Here is a 9,332-nt window from a genome sequence, read left to right as displayed (position 1 = left end):
TGCACAAAGTTGGGGCGGAAGTTGACGGAGCGCACCGATGGGCTCATCACGACGATGACTTCGCGCTTTTTGCGCCGACGTCCAATGGGCGCGCTCCGCGAACTTTCGGCTCATACTTTGTGTTTGACGAGTTTAGGGCCCTTAGAAAGTGCACCGCGACGCGAAGAGGGTTCAAGCGAGCTTGGCTGCCCGTCGCGCCGGCTGAAGCAGACTCGCTGCACAGCGGTTGCGAAGCGGCATCTTGCGCCGGTCGCAGTAATCGGGAGCGTGTCGGACGGAAGCCAGTGAACAGGACAATCCTCCTAGTATGAAAGGCCGCGCATGCGCAATGCGCTGGTCTTGACACCAGGCAGCAGGCCACGAGACGGCGCGGCAAGGCAGTTTGGCTGGCGCTCTCATGTCCCGCAAAATTTTGCGGCCGACTGTACGTGGCGGCTCCGTATGGGACGACGAAGGGAGTCATCAGAGGTGTGCCGTTGGAGCATTCGGCGGAGGACATTGACAGGAACGTGGTGGGCCCGAGGAATCCGACTGCGAGGGCGACACAGCGCATTGGATCGTCGGCTACGGTCATTGTGGTCTTTGAAGGTGAAGTGGTGCCAAGACAAGTGTATTATGGTGGAGGAGTTTTGAGATGTTCTTTGTATAGGAAGCATTTTGAGGTCTGTTTTGTGTGTGGGAGGGTAGGACATCGCTCGGATGTCTGCCCTACCCCGGAGATGAAGCGGTGTATGGGGTGTGGGGTTAGTGGGCAACAGGAGCACGAGTGCACCCCTAGGTGCAAGCTATGTGGGGGACAACACGTGACCGGGGATAGGGTGTGTAGGAATAGGTTCCGCACACCGTATATTGTACGGAAAAGGTTGTGGGAACGTAAAGAGTTGGATCATGAGTCGAGAGGGGGCTCCCTTTCCGGTGCAGGGGCTCTGAGGGGAGAAGATTTTCCGGACTTGGGAGGGTCCAGGTCGGTTTCGAGGGAAAGGGGGGATAGTAGGTCGAGGAGTAGGAGCAGAGGGGAGGAAAGACAGGTGTCATGGGCACAGGCGGTGAAGACGCATGATGAGGAGATGGAAAAGCTCAGGGAGGATAATAGGCGGCAGGCCGGGGAGATCATGGAGCTGAGGAAGGAGAACAAAGGGCTGATGGAGAAGGTTGAGGAGCTCACCGGGGTTATTAAGCAATTGGCGGCTAAGGTGGAGAAGATTGCGGCGGAGGGGGAGCCTTCTCATCTGGGGGCGCCACCGGCTAAGAGAAAGAGTGCGGGGGGTGGAGGTGGTAGTGATGTGTCGGGAATGGAGAAGCAGATAATAGATTTGAATGAGAGGGTGGTGCGGCAGGAGGGAGGGTTGAGGAAGGTGAATGAGAAGTTGGATGAGGTGGCAAGGGTTGTCATGGGGATTGAGTCGTTCTTAACACAATGGAAGAAGTAGTTAAGGTTTGGGTTTGGAATTGCAATGGATACAAGGGCAGGAAGGCGGTGCTTCAGCAATATGTGCAGGCGGCAGAGGAGAAGCCGGATGTCATTATGTTACAGGAGGTGGGGCCGAATGATGTGGGGCTTTCGGGATACGTGGCCTATGGGGTGAAGGTAGTGTCAAAGGGGGGTAGGAGGGGTGTTTGTACGTTGGTTAGACGGGGGTTGCCGGTGGTGGAAGGAAAGTTGGAGGGGGAGAAGAATGTGGAGTTTCTGGCCTTGGAGGTGGTGTTTGGCAAGAGTGGTGTTTGTTTGTGTAATGTGTACAACAGCCCAAAGTATGGGAGGCAGAGGTTTGGGAAACTTTTCAGGGAATGTGTGAGATGGGCTGGGGATGGGGGCCTGGTGGTGGCTGGGGTTTCAATGCGAGACATGAGGAGTTTGGGTATGTGGACAACACGGCTAAGGGGAGGAATTTGTTGAGGGACTCAGAGGATGTAGGCTTGATTTTGGTGTCGGATTCTCGGCATCCCACGTTGATGGCTAAGACGGCGGTGCAGAGAGAGACGATGCCGGATTTGGCTTTTGTTAAGGGGGTAGATGTGGAGTGGAGAAATACGGGCATGGATTTGGGCAGTGATCACAGGGTAGTAGAGGTTTTGGTACATTTGGAGGGCAGAAGAAAGGGGAAGAGGAGGCACAAGATGGTGGATTGGGGCGCCTTTAGGAGGGGTGGTGATATGGGGGGGGGGGGGGTTGTCGATGTGAAGGGGTGGTCTGAGGCAGTTGTAAAAGCGGCGAGGGAAGCGAGTAGAGAGGTGGAGGTGGATGCAGAGTTGGAGGGGGAATTGGATAGCAGGTTGGTAGGTTTGATGGAGGCGAAGGAGGCGTTGTATCGCAGGTGGAGGGAACATAGGGGTAATAGGAGGTTGCGGAAGAGGGTAGCGGAGATGAATAGAGAAATTGCAAGGTACAGTGGAGAACTGGCGAGGCAGCAGTGGGACGATGTGTGCGTAAGGCCGGGAGGTAGGTTGCAGATGGGGGAAACATGGAGGTTGTTAAGGCATTTATTGGATGGGACGCGGACTCGTAGTTATCAAAGGGGAAGGTTAGGTGAGGCTCTGTATGGAGCTAGGAAGGAATTTGGGGAGGAGGGGTTTAGGAGGGCTCTGATGGACAAGTATCTTCCTAGGGTGGGGGGAGTGAATTTTCCGGGCTATAAGGGGGAGGTGAATGAGGATCTGGATAGGGCTGTGGAGACGTGGGAAGTGAGGGCGGCGTTGCAGAGGGTGAAAACGAGGTCTGCGTCAGGGCCGGATGGGGTTAGTAACAATATGCTGCGTAACTTGGGGGAAGAAGCTGTTGAGGTGCTCACGGGGCTGTTTAATAGGTGTTGGGAGAGCGGGGAGGTGCCTGAAGAATGGAAAACGGCTAGGATGGTGTTGTTGGCTAAGCCGAATAAACCGGTGGGGGTGCAGAATTTGAGACCGATTTCGCTTACGTCGTGTGTTGGTAAGGTTTTGGAGCACGTGGTATTGCGAAGGTGGAATAATTTTCTGGAAGGGAGGGGGGTGTTTAGTGATACTATGTTCGGATTTAGGGAGGGGTTGTGTGCACAGGATGCAATGTTGTTACTTAAGCATGAGGTTGTGCAGTCGAGGAAAGTGGGGGTTGTGTTGGGATTGGATCTCAAGAGTGCCTTTGATAGGGTGCAGCATTCGACCATATTAGAAAGAATGTCGGAGTTGGGGTTGGGGAAGAGGAGCTATGAGTATGTGAGGAGCTTCTTGACTGGGAGGAGCGCGGAATTGGTTGCTGGGGAGTACGAGGTTGGGAAGAGGGGGTTGGGATGTATAGGTACGCCGCAAGGCGCGGTTATCTCGCCGATGTTGTTTAATTTGGTCATGGCAAAGGTGGGGAAGAGGTTAACGAGAGAAGGGATCGGTCACTCCATTTATGCGGATGACTTGACGTTGTGGTGTGTTGGTAAGGGCGTGGAGGAGACTAGAGATACGTTGCAACGAGGGATTGATGCTATTGAGGAAGAGTTGGCGGGTACAGGGTTGGAGTGCAGTCATGAGAAGTCGGCGTATGTTGTGGTGGGGCCGAGGAGTAGGAGATGGCAGGATGTGGAGTTGAGGGCGAATGGGGGAATGATACCTAGAGTTAAGGAGCTGAGAGTGTTGGGACTGTGGTTACAGGAGGCTAGGGGTAATGGCGTGATGTTGGATAAGTTGCAAAGGAAGGTCGGGGCAGCGATGCAGATGGTTAGGAGGGTGGCTAGTAGGAGGAGGGGTATGAAGGAGGAGAGTGTTTTGAGGCTGGTGCAGGCTTCTGGGATGAGCCACATCGCGTATGTGGCTGGGTATCTGAAGTGGGGGGTGACGGAGAAAGGGAAGATTAATGCTCTGATACGTAGGATATATAAGGCGGCGATTGGGTTGCTGGCATGTACTAGCACGGAGACGATGGAGCGATTGGGTGTGCCTAATACATTGGAAGAGGTGATAGAAGCGCAGAGGATCTCGCAGACGGAGAGGTTGAGGGGGTCTGCGGTGGGGCGTAGGGTGTTGAGCAGGGTGGGGGTGGGTGCTGAGGCTGGCAGGGGGGGATTGGAAAGGATTAAGGATGAGGACATGAGGAGGTTGAGGGTTAGGCCGGTGCCGAGGCACATGCATCCGGAACGGGATAAGGGGCGTAGGCAGGCAAGGGCGCAGGCGCTGTATAGGCTGTATGGGAAGGAGGAGGGTAGTGTTTATGTGGACGGAGCTTTTGATGGGGACCGGGGGGTGGCTGTGGTTGTGGCGGGTAAAGATGGTAGGGTGGTTACAGCGTCGGGATTGAGATGTGACAGTGCGGAAGAAGTTGAGGAGGTGGCGGTTGCAATGGCAATTTCTATCGAGGGTGTAAGGAAGGTATTTAGAGATGCAATGGGGGTTGTCAGGCGCTTCATGAATGGAACGGTGAGTGAGAGGGCTAAGAGGTTGATCAGTGAGAAGGGACAAGTGGAACTAATATGGAGCCCTGCACATGAGGTGGGGAATGATATGGCCGACTGCTGCGCCCGAGGACTCTTAGGCCGGGCTTCGCAGGAGGGGTCGTATGTGCCGGTGGGTTATGGAGAGTATCTTGAATGTTGCAGACGGGATAGGAGGATGTTCCCGGAACCTCACAAGGATTTGTGTCGGGAGGATGCGGTGCTTTTTAGGCAGTTGCAGGTGATGTGTGTGTATACCCCGGTGTTGGGGAGACATGTGGACCCAGGGAATTTTGAGAGTGACTTGTGCCGGGTATATAAGGACAGTCGGGCAACGCTGCAGCATATTGTGTGGGACTGTGAACAACGGGGGCATGAGGCATCGGGGACCCAGGACTGGCCGGAGGACTTCAAGGATGGTGTGATGTGTGTGGACTTGGAGGGACAAAGGGGTTTCGTCCAGCGAACCCGGCGCTTGCTTCACCGGCAGACTGTGCGTAGGTGTGTTGGTGAAGGGGTGACGGAGGGGTAGGGGTTTTCGCAGGACCAATAAAGAGGTTTTCCACCACCACCATCAAAGACACGCAGCCATGTTCAACGCCACTGCCAAAAAAAAAAAAAAAAGAAAATTAAAGAAAGAATTAGACGACGAACTGATGCGTCAGCACTTCTGACAAAGCCACCTATGCATGTCCTTCGGGGATCAGGCAAATAAACGCTGCTGACACGACCACATCGGTATGGTGGTTCCATAACATTGCTTTCGAATTATCTAAACGAACACAACACGGTGAACCACTCTCACAAATCTTTCCAGGCTAGTTTTGGTGCAACATTTACTCTTGGGAGCAGGATGGCACAGTGAAAGTGGATTGGCGCATATGGCGCAGTACTTCCACCCCTGCAAAGGTCGTATTTTACTTTTCGTCTAGAACGATGCAAGTTGTAATCATAGACACAAAAAAAACACAATGAAAAAAAAAATTCTTACGTGCGCGCATTGTTTTTTTTTATTTTTGGCTTTTTCTTTCCCTCTTACCTGGTCGCTTTTTTTTTTTTAATTTGTGACGTCAAAAATTATGAAATTTACAAACTTTGTAAGCGACATCTCTACAATATTTAATAACGACTTTCGTAAGACACGTTTTTTAACAGAATTGCTAGCGCACTATGGCCCTTTTTGAAATACCGAAAATCGAAGTCCAGAGTGATGTCACCTCCAAATTTGTTATCTTCCCTCGGAAAACGTGGCGGAGCTCGGCACATGTAGCATTGAGGATGATCAGTGAGTCGGGGAATCAGAGGACGAAGTTCTCTTTTTTAGCGACGACCTCTCAGACTTTGAGAATAAAATCCTCAACTAGGTTTATTGTCCGTGTTCCGTAGTTTCGGTTGTTACTCCGCCGGGGCAGCCTTTCACACAAAACCGGCGCAGCGTAGCCCCTCACGTCGCTCACAAAAGTCCACTGCGCGTCCTCTTCAACCTCACACCGTTTCAAAGAATTTTATGTCGCTGAAAGGGCCCCCAAGAGAACTTCTAAAACTCGAAAGCGAAGCGTCGTCTGTTCACAGCAATAGCCGGCAGGCACGGAGAAGAGCACGATCGCGGGACTCGGGTGAACACGACACATTGTATCTGTACTGTTCTGAGGCGTGAGATAAACTCGAGTTACAGGCGGACTCAATCTTTGACATCACTGCACTGGTGCGGATTGCACGGGAACTTCGAATTCGGCTTCGGGAAATTGTTCTTTTTACTTCACAAATACTGAGTTCCAGAGCTTAGAGTTTTGAGAGTAATGTCCACGCATCGTTTTCAATCGTTGCGGAGTACAGAAAAAATATTGGATTTTGACCTGTCACTGCCCCTTTCATGCAAGCCTTCCCTGACTTCCTTATTACGGCAACCTTCAGTTTTTATCTTTATCAATACATGGCAGATAGGCATGAAATACAAAGCTGGGAGGGGGGTAAAAAAAAAAGTGAAAGCCGCTTACAACTCCCTGTAACGCCGAATTGGAGCGCAGCTCTTGAGGAGGAGGAGGGAAGGGCGCTGGGGGGGGGGTTAGACTAACCAGGGGGGGTTACGTGACCTTGGGGGGTCACCTGACCCCCAATGCCGATGATGTCATCACTGACGTCACTGATGACGTCATTAGTGACGTCACTGATGACTTCACCAGTGATGATGACGATGACGATGCGAATGTCGGTGACGTCATCAGTGACGTCGCTGACGACGTCATCAGTGATGATGACGATGCGGATGCCGGTGACGACATCAATGACGTCACTGATTTCGTCATCATCACCGATGACGTCACCGGCATCCACATCGTCATCGTCATCATCACTGATGACGTCACCGGCATCCACATCGTCATCATCACTGATGACGTCACCGGCATCCGCATCGTCATCGTCACTGATGACGTCATCACTGATGACGTCACCGGCATCCACATCGTCATCATCACTGATGACGTCACCGGCATCCACATCGTCATCGTCACTGATGACGTCATCATCACTGATGACGTCACCGGCATCCACATCGTCATCGTCATCATCACTGATGACGTCACCAGCATCCACATCGTCATCATCACTTATGACGTCACCGGCATCCACATCGTCATCGTCATCATCACTTATGACGTCACCGGCATCCGCATCGTCATCGTCATCACTGATTATGACGATGACGATGTGGATGCCGGTGACGTCATCAGTGTCGATGACGTCATCGGGGGGTCACGCGACATCGGCGGGGGTCACGTGACCTCGGGGGGTCACGTGACCTCGAGGAGGGGGTCACGTGACCTCAGGGGAGTCACGTGGCCTCGAGGAGAGGGTCACGTGACCTCAGGGGAGTCACGTGACTTCGGGGGGTCACGTGACCTCGCGGGGGGTCACGTGCCTCCCCACGAAGTCACGTGACCCCGGTGGGGGGCTCGCGCGGTGCATTATGGGATATTTCCCATGATGCACCGCGCGGTTACGCCGACGGCGACGGCGACGCCGCTCAAGCCGGAAACGGGCCCCTAAGAGCTGCGCTCTAAAATGAAAACCGTTTACAACTCTTTGAAACGCCGAATTAGAGCGCAGCTCTTGAGGAGGAGGAGGGAAGGGTACTGAGGTTCACGTGTTATCGGGGGGGGGGGGGAGGGGTGGTCACGTGACCTTGGAGGGGTTACATGACCCCCTCGCCAAGGTCACGTGACCTGGGGTTGTCACGTGACCTCGGGGGGTCGCCTGACCTCAAGAAAAATTTTTCCGCTAGATTTAGCGGGGAAATTTTTCCGCTAGAATTAGCGGGGAAATTTTTCCGCTAGATTTAGCGGGGAAATTTTTCCACTAGATTTAGCGGGGAAATTTTTCAGCTAGATTTAGCGGGGAAATTTTTCCGCTAGATATAGCGCGGAAATTATTCCACTAGATTTAGCGGGAAAATTTTCCGCTAGATTTAGCGGGGAAATTATTCCGCTAGATTTAGCGGGCAAACTTTTTGCTAAATTTAGCGGGGAAATTTTTCCGCTAGATTTAGCGGGGAAATTTTTCAGCTAGATTTAGCGGGAAAATTTTCCGCTAGATTCAGCGGGGACGTTTCTCCGCTAGATTTAGCGGGAAAATTTTTCCGCTAGTTTTAGCGGGAAATTTTTCCGCTAAATTTAGCGGGGAAATTTTTCCGCTAGATTTAGCGGGGAAATTTTTCCGCTAGATTTAGCGGGGAAATTTCCCCATAATACACCGCGCGGTTACGCCGACGGCGACGGCGACGCCGACGCCACTCAAGCCGGAAACGAGCGCCTAAGAGCTGCGCTCTAAAACAGAAGCCTGTGCACAGGCATGATGATAAGAAAAGCTTCAGAGGGAGAAGAAAACTAGGAGCATAACTGAAACTAAATTGAAGTGCGTCGGGCAGCCTGTTGCAGTGGCGTAACTAGGAATATTTTTGGGAGTGACAGGTGGCTGAGTCCATGACTTGGGGTGCGGAGATGGGGAAGGGGGGGTCAAATTGCATGTGTATATTATAGGGTAGGCTGGATTCTGGGGGTGGGGGGGGGTGCGGAGAGGGAGGGAGGGAGGGAGGGCGGCTGAAGCTCGATTGGAGCCCTCCCTGGCTATGGCCCGTTCTGGTGGTAGGGTCAGAGTCAAGGTTCCTTTGTTATCATCCTATAGGCATATGTTACCGTCAAAAATTAAAAAAGGCTAGTGTTTCAGTTTACTACTGCATACAGCTTGCACTTGCTTTTAAGAACAGCTTGTACACTAGGCTCCCTCTTGTTTCCACAGACAGTATGCAAACAGAAAATTTGCTTGATTGTAGCATGTGGGAATGGGCTGAGTTTAGTACAGCTGAATGGTAAAAAGCAGCAGCTGCTTTTTCGCTCTAGTGTTTGCTACTGGGTACTCTGAATCAATGGAGGCTTCACTGTAGAAGAAACTGCTATTTTGCAATTACCATAATTGTGGTCTTGTAAGGGAAATTGACAGCAGTTATAATTTTGAGTCTTGCTTTGTATTTTTAAATGTGGAGCATTTCTACACGGACTTCAGCGGTTTTCTTCGTCCTTAGTGTATATGACCTTTATTGTAGAGCACTACTACTAATGTTACTGATACAGCTGGTATCACTACTGCTGTAACTATTACCATTACTACTATAGCTACTGCCACTAATACCACTAACCTGCTACTACTACTACTGCTACTTTTTAAGACTTCTTTCTTTTCAAAGTGGATGACACAGTGTTACAGTTTTATATAGTTCATACACCGCTAATAGACCAACTCTACACTTGTCACAGCTAATGTGCTGCCAGTAAAAGTGGTTGTTTAAATTTCCACGCACCAGCTTACTTTAAGATCTCCCACTTTGTGCTTCATAACATCTTTACACAACTCTTTATTCTAATATGCTCCACCCCAGGACAGCCA

The 9,332-nt window shown here is 51.6% G+C and overlaps 1 protein-coding gene across 1 annotated transcript; it reads left to right on the top strand.

Annotated features, from left to right (window-relative positions):
- Positions 1-419: 419 nt before the first annotated feature.
- Positions 420-1,591, top strand: LOC121836996 (the record flags this gene model as incomplete). The annotated part of the gene is made up of 1 exon (XM_042292198.1): positions 420-1,591. A coding segment is annotated over one exon (1,011 nt), but the record flags the coding sequence as incomplete, so codon positions are not given.
- Positions 1,592-9,332: the final 7,741 nt, after the last annotated feature.

The sequence above is a fragment of the Ixodes scapularis genome, unplaced genomic scaffold (genome assembly GCF_016920785.2).
Source record: "Ixodes scapularis isolate PalLabHiFi unplaced genomic scaffold, ASM1692078v2 PGA_scaffold39__5_contigs__length_11793443, whole genome shotgun sequence".
Lineage (NCBI taxonomy): Eukaryota > Metazoa > Arthropoda > Arachnida > Ixodida > Ixodidae > Ixodes > Ixodes scapularis.
Note: the sequence above shows the minus strand (reverse complement) of the source record. Positions and strands in the feature narration are given on the sequence as shown.